This window comes from Formica exsecta, unplaced genomic scaffold (genome assembly GCF_003651465.1).
Source record: "Formica exsecta isolate Colony F162 unplaced genomic scaffold, ASM365146v1 scaffold2, whole genome shotgun sequence".
Lineage (NCBI taxonomy): Eukaryota > Metazoa > Arthropoda > Insecta > Hymenoptera > Formicidae > Formica > Formica exsecta.
This window is the reverse complement of record NW_021849297.1, coordinates 2,384,117-2,398,509: the sequence shown is the minus strand read 5'-3', so window position 1 is coordinate 2,398,509 and position 14,393 is coordinate 2,384,117. Positions and strand designations below refer to the sequence as shown.

The following is a 14,393-nucleotide window of genomic DNA, read 5'->3' as shown; positions in this document are numbered from 1 at the left end:
GGAAAGAGTAAGCATCACTGTTATAGAGTTTGCTGTTTCCTAGTTTACTTTTGCGAGAAAGATATCGCACTAAAGATTTCGATTCCCTTTGTCAAGTCAAATATTCGAACTCAACTTTGATTACTACAATCTTCGATTAACTTGATTTTGATAGTAATCAAACTTGTTTCCGCGCTTATTCGAACACAAGAAGAGCTACAAAGACCGGCTTTATATTGCTTTAGCTTATAGGCTTAATACATTTTGTCATTGTGGTTTCATAAATTTCAATTATTTAAGATGTAGATAATTGTTAGCAAAGAATTAATTAATTGATAAAAGATAAATTAATTGCTGATAGTAAAACTTTGAAACTTTTATATAACAGAAATGCTTGATACGTACATATCTCTTATCTAAATATATGTAAAACATTTTTTTAAAGCATTTGCTTGTTTCTTATACTTTCTTCCCTATGCTTTTTTCTCTTCTCTATTAACAAGTTCGTATATTTTGCTACTTTCGGTAAAAATATTGAGAAAAAGTTTAATTTCTCTCATAAACTTTTAAGATTTAAAAGACATTTTATTCCCCCCTTCTTGCGTTTTCTCTGCATCAATTCGACAAACTGAAGTATACAAATAAAGAAAATATGAAAAACGCTTGCATTACTCATATATATTTTAAAAGTCTTGTTAATATTTTAATATGCGCATGGTGACGATTCGTGGATTTTACTTATGTAACACTGTGATTTATGAATAATATTAGTAAAAGAGTAATGGAAACATTAATAACAATGAATTTCAATAAATAACTATTATGCAGTGCGATAGTATTGCATTTGCATGCTAATATTTATACAACACGATTAACTTTAAACATTTCGATATAAAATGCAGAGAAGGTAAATTGTTAAAGATAATTTGTAATTACAACAAAAAATTATTTTTTCAACGATCTTGTAGAGCGTTTTACGCACACTTAGAAATCTCATGCGTAGCTCAATTTTGTAATTTTCGAAAATGGGATACTCGTCTTTCTTGGCACAGAGCAGAGTCTATTCGGCATCTATTTCCGGTATGTAAGTCGCGTATGTTTCTGGCAAACGTCTGCGCTTAAAGACGCAAGAAAGGGAGATGCGAACAAGGAACAATTTGTCGAGGCGTTTCTTTTGTGTCATATAAAGATACGTTTTTATCCTATATTGCGACAAGCAATAGTATACTTTAAATATTCATATACGATCTTTATTGTAAAACCGATGAATCCTATCTTTTTAACTAAGATGGCATTTTTGTCATCTTAGGTGACACTAGATGCCTAATAAAATTATTTTGTTTCATTCTAATTGATTTTTCCAATTTATTATATCATAAACGCGGACCATGCTTTATCGATATCGTTGATTATAAAAAATTGCGCACCGCATGAGATAGAAATATATTTTAACAGTTAATAAAATTGCTATGTTTTTTTAGATTAAACTTTTGATACCAATCAGAATCAGATACTAATCACTACCGTATATTTAAAAGGATTCGGAAAAATAAGCTACATAAATTAGGGAACAGGGGTTCTCTACGAATGAAAAACATATTTTAGCTTTGCATAATAAAGGATAAATTTTTACATTGAATTATAGTACCATATATAAATAACTGCGCGATAATTATACGACGATAATACGATAATCTTATGCGTGTAGTAAAAAATGTTTTCTACATTACAATACATTAATTTCTGAGGTACTTAATCATACTATTTACAATGTATTTAATTCTCAAGGACACTTGTTTCGCTTATCACGACTCATTCTCTCTCTTTCTCTCTCTTCTCGCTCATATATATATATATACTTTACGCCTCTTCGTCAAATAACTCTTCGAAATAAAAAGAAATGAAATTTAGAAATTACAATCATGCATGAAGCGCGATGATCGATGCGTTATGACGCGATTGGCCTGCCAATTACTATTTTTAATCAAAAATATTGAAATCTACGCAAAGTGTCAAATAAACACTCAAAACTTTTTACAAGTTACAAAGTTGACTCGAGATTAACGCTCGAATTTTTATAGGATAATTCAAGTTGATCGGCGGAATAGTAATATAAATTATATTCTCATTTTGAAAAATGACAATTGTGTAAAGACAATGCAAAATTTTATGCCAAATTAATTCTTGTACGGAAATTAATGTATGTAAAAATTCTATTTTTCACGATTCATATTACTATTCCGTTTTTTATATATATGTAATAGCTTATAATAATAATATTAATATTATAAATAGATGATTTCGAATAATATGCAATGTGAATGGCATCTGCAAAAGCATTTTTTGTTGTTTAGGATACGTTACAAGAGAGTGTAAAGTACCATGTCACTGGTTTGAAATAAAAAGTAGCAGTCAGCACAGTCAAATCTTAATAATGTTTAACACAAGTCGTACATTAGGAAACACTATAAAGTATCATCAAAGACCTCGATAAATCAAGAGAAAAACACGTGACTAATTTATCTCTTTTAAATCATGCATATATATGCAAAGTACATTTTATCATGTAATACAAATTTTATTCGTACTTTAACATACTCAAGGCACTAACCATATTTATCATGACATGAAAACATAATCGGTTGTAGAAAGTTGTATTGGTGTTTGTATAATATAAACTCTTACAAGAGCAGTATCACCGAAATCCTTTCACATTTTCTCTACAATCTTTTACACTTTTCTTTAATCAATCAATACATACAATGGTCCAAAAATATATCAAGATATTATATTGATATTATATTATACGATTTTCTTTATCATACTTATGATAAGGCTTATGAAATATTAACGCGGCCATTCATATAAAGTTATAAAATATTACATTCCTTCAGCGACTTATCGAATTAATTTAGAAAAGCTGTCATCATTTTAAGGGGATAAATGGGAGACACAAAATATATTGATTGAGTAAAAGTAATGTCAGACTGCAGAAAAATAGAAATCATTTTATGCCTATAAGATTTTCCGCTAACAATTTAAGTGCACTTATAACAGTCAGTTATTCTACAGCTAAACTAAATATTTATATCTTTTTTCAACTTTCTGCTAACGGCTCGAAAATAAACTTTAGTTGGTCTTCGAATAACGGACTATCAAAAAAATGCTAATGTATAAAATATGCAAGGAACATAAGAATATATAACCAAGGCAAAATAAAGGCACTTAAGAATATTCGATATTACAATACAATAACGAATATGTATACGTGAATTCGTAAAACAATCGATCTTATGCATACATTATTTGTATTAAAGTTTATGAACAAAATATATATAATAGCAAAAGGTAGAGCAGTATTAGGCAACGCAAGTTCTGCGATGGTAATAATTAATGTTGCATAAAATCGGTTCCTAACGAAACAATATCAAAAGAACAATTCAGAAATGAAATATTAGTTTATAGTGCTGTGAAAGTTTTAAGGATTACAGTATATACTGTATGTCTGTAATCCTTGAATTAATATTTATCATATAATGAATTTGTATTAAAAAGGAACTTATCAATTGTGATAATTTTAGCTATGATATATCTGTTACACATATCATAATCATCCTTCATATGAATAATAATTTTATTCGCAATATATTTTTTAATTACTTGATTAGCTGAATTAATTGATAATCAATAACATTTTAAAAACTGGCATGTGCAATTAGATGAATTTCACAAGCCAAGCATCAGAATGAATTAAATCTATAAAGAAAGCACGTTATCGGCAGCATAACGTCAATCTTACATGTGTATAAATTACATAAGAATTTATGTGAAATTTTGATAAATAGAAGAAAAATAGAGTAGAAAGTTTTTATCAAAACGGTTGAATTATAATTAAAGTAAATGATTATTTAGAATATACAGCGAACTAAAGCACATAAATATAGTTTGTATATTATTTAAAAAATATTATTAGTTATGTAATTAATTTATATTATCATTTTTGCATCATGTTGTTTATATCATGTTATTATGTAATTATTTATTCAAAACAAATTTGTTCCTTTTGTTTTTAAAAATCTTTAATTTCAATAATGTTTTTAATATTGGCAATTGTTTATTTCCTCAATATAAGACGTGAATGGTGCAGCATCATATAAAGATATAAAACTATACAAATATTTAAGAGATAATATGAATTTCACGAATCTATTCTCGTTTTCATGTTATTAAATTATCGAATTCTAAGTTTTGCTGCCCTCTTGAGATTTTATATAAACTTTTTATAAATTCCAAAAATTCAAATCGCACAAGTCATATTGAATACAATATTATCTGAGCAAGCCTATTAAATTCATAACAGTTGGCGATATACACTTTTATTATTATAGTATATATGACTATATTGGCACATAATGGAGGTTGTTATTAGACTATTAAGAGTAATGTTTTCATTACCGAACTTTTGAATATTTTATATATACACCAAACTTGCATTTTTAATTTTGTTTGAAAAATCTAGATAAGATTGAGATGTTTCATAAAAAAAGTCTACATTATCGTTGTATTCGCGTTGATAAACAATCGATGTAAAACGAAGTCGCGCATTAAGTTTTTATAGCTCAATGATCAGATCTTCTCTGTATGACTCCCGTTGAACAAATTCTAATGAATAGAAAAACAGAAATAAAAAAGTGAGTGAAAACTGCACATGATTTTTTCATGCCCGAAACACATAAAAGAGAAGCAAAAACTATTTTTCTTATTAGTTAGATGCCAAAATATATTTTATTTCATGCTGTGATTAAATATTAGTATATTTGTCTAATCCATTATTAAACGAACGAATACTTTCAAACATTTTACATCAAAACTGCGCGAGTACAACGGGATATATTAATTAATGACACGATTATATAATGCTCTTTTTTTATGAATTATTGTTATTTTTATTATGAAGTTGTTGCATATGTTTGCAGTCTATTGATTAGTTTGGCTCTATTTGTCGTTAAAATAATGAAATTCGTTAGAAAATTCGTAAATAAATATCCCCGAATCAGTGTAATTTGATGATATATCTCCTAGAAAATTAAACTGGCTCGGCGAAAAGTGAACTATATTTGTATAAAAAAGTGATAGTCCGTTATCTTATCGGCAAGTAAGCGCGGAAGAAAAGGGGCATATACAATAATTACAAAATAATACATAAAATAAATAAAGATATTAATTATAGTAATATAACAATAATAATTAGGCATTATTGGCACTAATAACAGTAATATCATTTTTGCATTAATGATGTATTCGGGGATAAAGCATTATTCATGAAATCGTACTAAACTTTGCTGTAGAAACGAAATAATTGTAATTATTTTGTGAACGGAACACTGTGTAGGATACAAATGTTACGGTACGTTCTTAGGCTTTTTTGTTAGCTATAAATGTCTTAATATCAATACAGATGATCTATATTAGTTTAACATACCACAGTGGTTTGTTAAAAATGCACGTCTCTTTGTTCAGTATATTAAAAGTATACTGTAGCAAAAGAAAGTACGACTTCTTGTGCATACTAATTACAACCTTCGCAGCGAAGCCATACTGAGAGCTTTTCGAGTCGGTTGATCCGACATTGGTGCTACTAGAACATCATCTTTATTTGGAGAGCTTGAACCACCATTATCCAACTCCTGAAAAGATATAAAACTTAAAATTTAATTTCTTCATTCATCCAGTCTTCCATTTCCTTTAAACTGAAATGGAATTGTTATAGATAAAAAGAAAAAAAAACGAAAAAAATGGAAAAAGTAAAAACCAGCCCCATAATAGAATATAACTGCAATATATTTATTATTACATATGTTTCTTAGTTTCATTCTTTTCATAAAAATAAAAATATTATTTTATTTTAATTTACGTGTTTCTTTCTCCAAGTCTTATAATCTTGCAGGATTAAATAAATATTTTAAGTTTGATAATAACTTTTTAATCGTAGATAAAAAAAAGTTAATGATCAAAAATTATTAAACAAAATAATTTTTAATTACTTATTGAGAAATAAATATATAAAACTGATTTCGTTTTTTACCCAATATATTAATTTTACAATGTACTTACATGATCCCTATTATAGTTCATCCATCTGATTTTGGGTTAGAGCATGAAAGTTTATTATAATTATTAATATACTTTTTCTTTTCCATGAAAATAATGTAGTAATAAAAATAAATATATTGCATATATAAGTATTGGAAATAAAAAATAGCAGTGTAAGATACAAAATACAAAATTTCAATACAGCTTACAAATGATATATAAAATATTACCCCGATAGAATAAATGAAAAATAAATTAATATGTAGAGAACATTGTATCAATATATAATATTCGCATACAGCTATAGAAATATTATGCAAATGGCATAAAAATTTAAAGTATTTAATGTAAATATAATTTTTTATAAACAAAATTAATCTTCCTAAATTTTAACAGAGAAGTTAGTTTAACGATAGAAAGCAAATAAAGAAGAAAAGATCTTGTAAAATAGATTACATATATAAACTAAATTTAACTTTTTTTCACAGCCTGTTTAATATGTGAAATACGTTAGTATAAAAAAATAACTAGTAGAAAAAATAACAACTTTCCGCCATAAAATGAAGGTAAGCAAGCAGAAAAAAAAGAAAAAGAAATAAGCGCAAGAAAAAAAATACATGCCAAAAAATTATCAACTAACGCTGATATTGTTGCAGCTACCTAGCCGCATCTGAGCTATTTGTTGATTTGTCGGAGGAAGACTCTGTGTTGATCCAAATGGTGACATAATTGTAGACATCGCTCTATTTAATTTGCTTGGCGTTTTATTAAAACTAAACGCTCGGCCGACTCGCGCTCTTGTACGAGATGCAAACCTGGAGGGAAATACGCTTTGAAAATTTTTTAATGTATCTATATAATATCTAAATGCAACATTAAAAAATTTTCTTTCCCCCTTTCGAATTAGTAATTTTTTATAAGATCTTTTTTTGTGAATATGCATAAAAAATTGCATTTTTTAATTATACAATAATATATGTAATCAGAATTATTTTTTATTAGGAGGAAAAAAAATTTTATAAATGAACAGAGAGGAACGTTAACAATATCACAAAAACGTTATAATATCCAAAAAACCAGCTCGAGCAGTTAGAATATCTCCTACTGTGTGTATAGAGAATGTGAAATAAACATGCAAAATTTTATAACAATATAATGAAACACATCTAATCACACATACAGTAATTAGAAATAACGAAAACTGCACCATGGCTGCACATTAAAAGAAATAACATATTGATTAATGAAAGAGATTATATATATATCAGAAAAGCTCTATTCTCCCTCCCCTCTCCTTTGTAATAAAATAGAATCTTTTTGTACATGCTATGTTATAGACAGAAAATAAAATCAATCAATCAATCATCTTATAAAAGTTAAGTCATAATGCAGAATGATGTTTATCTATGTCATTTATGAGAAATTAGAATAATATAAGTTAAGGAGAATTGCATATGTATAATACAACAAATTATATATATGTATGTATGTATGTATGTATGTATGTATAAATATGAATATTATTATACATATTTTTTTCCAACTTAGTTCTCATTTAGTTACTAAAAAACGAGATATAATAAAAAGCTTATAATATTATATTACGCTTGAACTGATCGAAGCTAGCTGGAATTATTACTGAATAATTATATCTATTTACAGCACAAAACAATTTTAAAAGCAAAGGTTTTCAAGGGCGTAACTAGAAATCTTTATATAGAATGATAGAAAAACCAGTCTTTTCCATTTGCAAAAAAAAAAATAAAAAAATGTGTACACTTTTTAACTTTCTTTAAAACTTTACTTTTTAAATTCTCTTTAAATTTGTTAATATTGCGGGCTCTTAAAAGCGCTTAATCCCTCATTGCAGCCGTATTGAATTATGACATCAAAAGCGAGACATTTATGTATAATTTTTTTTCTTGCATTATATATCGGAATAAATTAATTTTTTCGTTTCATTCGCGTTCGATAATATAAATTAGTAAGATATAAATCTTCTGATGTCACATGTGATTTAATATAGCTGTAAGAGACCAGGAGCCTTAACTATCGTTCGTTCGCCCTTAATAATAATTACGCCACTGAGTAATGGTAAGTGTAAAGGGATAAAAAGCAAGTAAAATAATATAATCAGCCTGGTGCGAAAACTGACGGTAGTGGGACATGTAACGTGGTTTCACACATGCTATTGAGTAGGAACACATACGGGTCCATATACTCCAGGTAAAAATTATGAAATAGACTCCTGCAACCAAACGGGTTGTCCCCATTATTTTTTTATATCATGCAATGTAGTAGAATATGTACAATAGTAAATCTTTCGACCATGGCTCAGTAGAAATATACAGGGTGTCTGGTAAAGATTGTGCCAACGCTCGTGAGCGGGTAGAGCACAGTAAACTGAACAGAAAAGTCCTGTAACATTTTTTACTATAACGTTTAATAAAAGAGTTATTATTAAGTAAAGTCTAGTCAATCAGTGCCGACTTTTAGCCGGACGCACCTCGGTGAGCCGCCCGCCTGGTAGTATGTGCCGCCGTAGCGACGGAGCGCTCACGCACGCTACAGACGCGCGGCTAAAGATCGACGCTGATTGGCAGACTTTACTCAATAATAACTCCTTTATTAAGCGTTATAGAAAAAAATGTTACAGGACTTTTCTGTTCAGTTTACTGTGCTCTACCCGCTCACGAGCGTTGGCACAATCTTTACCGGACACCCTGTATATGCCAGTGCCATTTACATAGATATTAAAGTCGTTCAAATATAAAAAAGACGCTTATAAATTTTCCGCTCAACAAATTGCGACTGCAATGTGAGCTTAAATTTTTTAAATATAATAAATTTGCAGTTGCAGATTAAATCTGTTTTAATCAAAAACGCTGTAATTTTCATTGGGCAATACTTGGATCCTGTTATAAAATGTATTAACTCGGCAAGAGTGACAAAAAAATGTGCCAATAATGCTACTTGTTGCTTACTTAAGTTTGTTATTGATTTTAATTGCCATTAAAAATTCTAATCTGCCACTATATTAAGTAAAAATAAATATAATAACCTATCGTAATCATCTTTTCATCCAAAGTATTCCTTGAGCGGAAGATTTAAAAGTTTATGTTTGAAAACTAATATTTTATAGATGTCTATAGACACAAACTCTTCTCTATCTATGTAGTCTAATAAATCATCTAATTATAAATTGTGAAGGAGAAAGATATCAATCCTCACACCTTTTATGACATTTGACAAATATTTTTCATAAGAAACAAAATTCTATGTAATACAGAATAAATTTTTGCTAATTCGATATTTACAGGTGTAGATTTTAGCACACACGAGCGAATTTTTTTCCCACGCGATTGTTTGACCACATTGATTTTGTTTTAAGTAAATGTCTTCTTGTTTAATTATATATTTTCCTTTATTCCACGTTTAAAATAAATGTTTTTCCAGATAATCTTTGCAGGTAACTTCTGATACTTTTCTTCAAACTAAACATAATTCCAAGAACAAGTACTGTTAAACTGTCATGCAGATATATATATAATAAAATATAATTTTGTAAAATATGTTCCAACTTTGGCAAAAATTTAATTCTCTATTTTAAGTGTTATTTATTTATATGTTTATATATATATTTGATTTCTGATCAATTTTAAGTAGTACAATTCTTCTCAATTCCTATAGCTCTGAAACGCGCGCGCGGTTCACCGCTCGTGTGCGCCCTACGTATGCTTGATATGCTTGCGCGGCTATTGCGCCGTTGAGAAAATAGATTATATCGTTTTTTTAAAAATGTTATAATATAATCGTTCCTATATACATTTTCATATAAATCAATATGCTTTGTCGATTTGATAGCTTTTATGCCATTACAACAAAATAACCGCGCGCTGCAGAATCATTTGTGCATATTAGGCATAAGAAACATTACTTACAAATAATATTATACAGTATCAAAATACAGATATACTCACTTAATTGTTTTTTTTAATGTTCCTGATGCTACATCACCAGTACCGACTTCAAGTTGATGCGAATCATATCTGATAAGTAACGTATCCTGAAAAATAAAAAACTCTTTGAACAAAATGATAAATAGAATAAACAAACAGAGATTATATACTATATAATATTTTCTCTTATATTACTTATATTAAATTTTAATCATTCTAGTGATTAAATTTGATATACGTACAGCATCAGCTACACGAACGGCAAGAGCCATCTGTCTACACAAAGTTTGTAAATAATTTGTTTTATTTATTTCTTCGTCAGTAATTATAAACGAAAAGAACTTTTCCTTTAGTTCCTGAGTACCACGTACTACAAGTGCAAATAGTTTGTGATATCCTGGAAAAATCACAAATAGTTACAACTTTTCATAATAGTTATAATCTTTTATATGCATATATATAATATTTATTACCTTCAGTTTCTCGTATATCCACAACTTTCCGTATAGCACTGAGTGATAACATTTTGATATGTTTATATGGCTTTCCTTGATTTAATTTATTCGATTGCAAACCATTTATAGTATTAGGACTCTTTAACGAGTTAAAAGCTTTTGATCTTTTCTTACATATTTCGAGAGTATCAGTAAATAGAAACAGTACCAAATGATCACCCCGTCCACTAAGACCTTCTGTAACTTCCATTACGTCACATTTACTAATAAATGATCTATGTGAAGAAACTAAATGTGGTGGACAATTATCAATTTCATTAAAAATATCAAACATTGCTAACTGGCGTTCTGTTTTTCTTTTATCTTCGTTTATGTATGTCATAACTTTCTTAATACAGCTAATGGAAGCTTCCAGAGCACTATAGTCCGGATTACTTTTGTCGGTACGCTTAAGAATATCTGTAAAGAATATCATTTTGATATCTGAGGAATTTTGTTATAACTATAAGAAAAAAATAAAAAAATCAATTTAAAAATAATTTTACCGCTTAATAATAAATTAATACTGGGTAATCTTTGTATTGGTTTAATTAACAGCTCTTTTAAGCTTTGTCTACCACATTCTGGTATTGTCTGACAATTTTTCAAAAAGGCATGAAATCGTGGTTTGTTTTGATCACATTCTTCCAACATTTGTTTTGTATTTTCAAAGAAGTTGACATATGGAGGATATGCTTTAACCAAATCTGGTTCATATTTTAGAAATATTTTTCCAATACTAATATCTTCTGTCCAATTAGCAGCACTGCAACGTAGTGCTTCCAATAACTGCTTATGAACGTCGTAGATGGGTGGAAAATTACCAAATATAATCTTTACTTCTGTGCTATTTAACAATTCTTTTCCACTTTTCCCTATAAGATTTTCCAATGGTAATTTGAATAGCTGTAAAGTACATAAATATAGATTGTTAAAAATTTTTCAAATATGTGAATCAACTTGTTTTTCTATGGTTTGATACATAACAAGTATTTACCATCATAATTGTGTTGAGAATACCAACATAATTGGCTTCAGTCTCCACTAACTCAAGAAATACTTGATGGCGCTTTGACAAATTTTCTCTAACTTTCTGTAAATTTTCTGTATCAACAGTTTCTACCTCTGGAATACCTAACAATTAGTAATGGATAATAATCGATATAATTCTCCCTCTTATATACTTTGCTTTATGAGTTTAATAATTATATCAAATATATATTTTTTTATGCTAAATAATAATTTTAACAATCTGACATTTAAATTTCTGATTATGAAATTTTTTGATTATGTTTTGGTAAAAGATATTTAATCAAGAAGTTAATATATATTAAACTATTAAAAATATTATTGTCTAGATACATACCATCCAACTGTTTATCTGGACTTGCTGTGCAGTCGAGAAAACTTCCACTAACACTGGCTGGTGAGTCTGCTCCATTTTGTAATATATTAGATAATGGACCACCCAACCAATAAGGATGCTTCGGTAATGTTACATTTGATGCCACAATCTGTTGACTGTTTCGTCTACTAGATGTGGCAGGAGACAAAACTGTTTCTAGGTACTAAACAATAATAGGATTAGAATAAAAATTATTATTATTATTATTACCAACTTACATGTTCAAATAAATATTCTTTCTCATCTGCTGCTGCCTCATTTTGTACAGATGTCCAAAACCATCCAGTTTTGACTATGAAAGCTGATACTGAGACCAGATTTGGTAGTACATTTACATTAGATTCATCTACGACCTGTAATAAAAAGCAACTTTAATTATTTTATTATTATTATTTTATTATATCTCATTTATTACATTATTATTACAATATTCATTACAGAAATAAACAATAGACAGAGTTAATCATAACATTGGCTTAATTTATAATAATATACAATAACAAATTTTCAAGAGAACATCACAGCTGAACATCACATATTATCTTCCACAAATACCTAATACTCTGATATATTCGCAAGTATTAACACCTCACATACACAAGTAATTTCTAGGTAACAAAACAGAATATTCTACAAACCAAAACTGAACAAAAACAAGAATCATTTATATATATTACCAAAACTGAAAATTTTTTCTAATTTTGACAAGATAAATTTTTTAACTTATGTTAAATATTTTTTACCCAGGTTAATGAAAACTCTACATGTTAAGCCCTGAATTTTTTTTTCAATATTCTATATAACCTTTTTATTGTATAACATATTGTTATATTTTATTTAAACAAAATAAAAAATAAATTGGACTACTACACTTCATAAGACTTCAACAAACAAAACACAAAAAAAAATCTGAAATCAAAATACCACGAATGCTTTATCCTTCTGAGTCTTCAAATCTGTGCATTTGGTTTTTATGTTGTGTAATGCAGACTGTACACCGCAACTTTTTCCATTAAAGTTAAAAATGTTTCTTGAGATATGTTTAGTGTTTGAAATCTTTGTAGGTATTGGAAAAGACTTGGATAAGGATGTATATTTCTTTTTAAAGAGGTTTTTTTCAGGAGGAGAATAATATGAATTGGCAAAAGTGTCTTGCTCATTATCAAAAAATGTTGGACAGAAATTAAAATGACTAATTTTTGAGAAAATTGATGTGTGTGATTTAGACAAATGCTCATTTTTTTCATCTAATGTATTATATAAAAACGCATCATTATACTGTTCTTGACTATATTTCGATATGTTTGGATACGAGTGTGTTTTCATAAATTTATATTTTTCATACGTCGCTGTTTTATGAACAGATGTGCAAGATTTAGTTTTTTTCCATTTTATATATCGTTTGGGAGTTATTTTATTTTGGGAATTAGCTCTTGAAGTATTATTGCGTATGTAATGAATATTCTTATGATATTTCAAAGATAATGCATTATTACTTATTGGTGATGTACAGACTATGTGTTCATTATTCTTTTCATAAGGTGTAGATAATTTTAAATCATTTGGTTTTGCTGGAAGATTTGACATGTTTTCATATAGAGAATGTTCATCGTTAAGTAAAGAATCTTCAGAAATATTGAATTTAACATTTTTATTGCTCATCATTGTTGATGTTGCTGGAATGGAACATTTAGTCGATATAGAAAATGTAGCAGATAAATTAGATGATTTTGTTATGTCTACACCAGAATCATTTAACTCAAAGGGATGAAATATATTGCCAGATTTAATATTTGAGTTTTGTAGATTAGAACAATGATCACCTATACTAATAGCAGAACCTTGACTGACATTACTAGAAATAAGATCGTTCCATATATTATGTTCTGCATCATGTGCATGCGCATCAGATGGAATATTTTTTGATGAAGAACAGTTATCCTGAGTTTTTACAAAATTTGTATTGTCAATATTGATTGATATATTACTGTAATTATAATTATTAGTTTTTATTGTATTACAAACCGCGTTTAAATTAGGATTATAAAGAGAAGAGGAAATTGGTTTAAAGTATTTTAAGGAGGGTGGATTATGATTGGATGAATTTTTAAGATATAACTTTGCATTGGTAGATTTCTGATAGAAAGAGCCAGGTACATCTACGACCTAGAGCATGTGTCATTTGTATAGAGAATATATATTAATGTAGACAATTAATCATATATATATATATATATATATATATATAAAAGAATTTGAAATAATATTAAAATTATCAACTCACGACATGAGTACATTTCGGATCATTAATCTCGGTAGATTCGCCACCCTGCTGCTCCAGAACTTCACACATATGTTTCTTCTCTTCTTCGGGAAAACCAGAGAAACATACTTTTGCTCCATAAAATGGCTTCAGCTTATAAGTTGCAATCTGTATTCAAAATTAAATGCATTCTTAATAAA

General features: G+C 28.1%; 1 protein-coding gene across 12 annotated transcripts in view; it reads right to left on the bottom strand.

The window, feature by feature from the left end:
• Positions 1–1,583: 1,583 nt before the first annotated feature.
• The window catches only part of LOC115234263 (protein ECT2), a 17,410-nt gene continuing 4,600 nt past the window's right edge, over positions 1,584–14,393 (bottom strand). For 2 of the 12 annotated variants that reach the window (XM_029805191.1, XM_029805190.1), the window contains exons 5-16: positions 14,215–14,361; positions 12,855–14,096; positions 12,149–12,283; positions 11,892–12,093; positions 11,523–11,659; positions 11,032–11,431; positions 10,505–10,945; positions 10,274–10,428; positions 10,053–10,138; positions 8,228–8,320; positions 6,713–6,887; positions 1,584–5,666 (exon numbers count right to left, since the gene is read on the bottom strand). In XM_029805191.1, coding sequence (XP_029661051.1) covers positions 5,553–5,666; positions 6,713–6,887; positions 8,228–8,320; positions 10,053–10,138; positions 10,274–10,428; positions 10,505–10,945; positions 11,032–11,431; positions 11,523–11,659; positions 11,892–12,093; positions 12,149–12,283; positions 12,855–14,096; positions 14,215–14,361 — 3,327 coding nt within the window. In that variant the 3' untranslated portion in view covers positions 1,584–5,552. Of the gene's footprint in view, positions 5,667–6,093; positions 6,119–6,693; positions 6,888–8,227; positions 8,321–9,389; positions 9,567–10,052; positions 10,139–10,273; positions 10,429–10,504; positions 10,946–11,031; positions 11,432–11,522; positions 11,660–11,891; positions 12,094–12,148; positions 12,284–12,854; positions 14,097–14,214; positions 14,362–14,393 lie in introns of those variants that run through there. The other 10 variants (XR_003883899.1, XM_029805196.1, XM_029805192.1 and 7 more) reach the window with 10 other exon arrangements.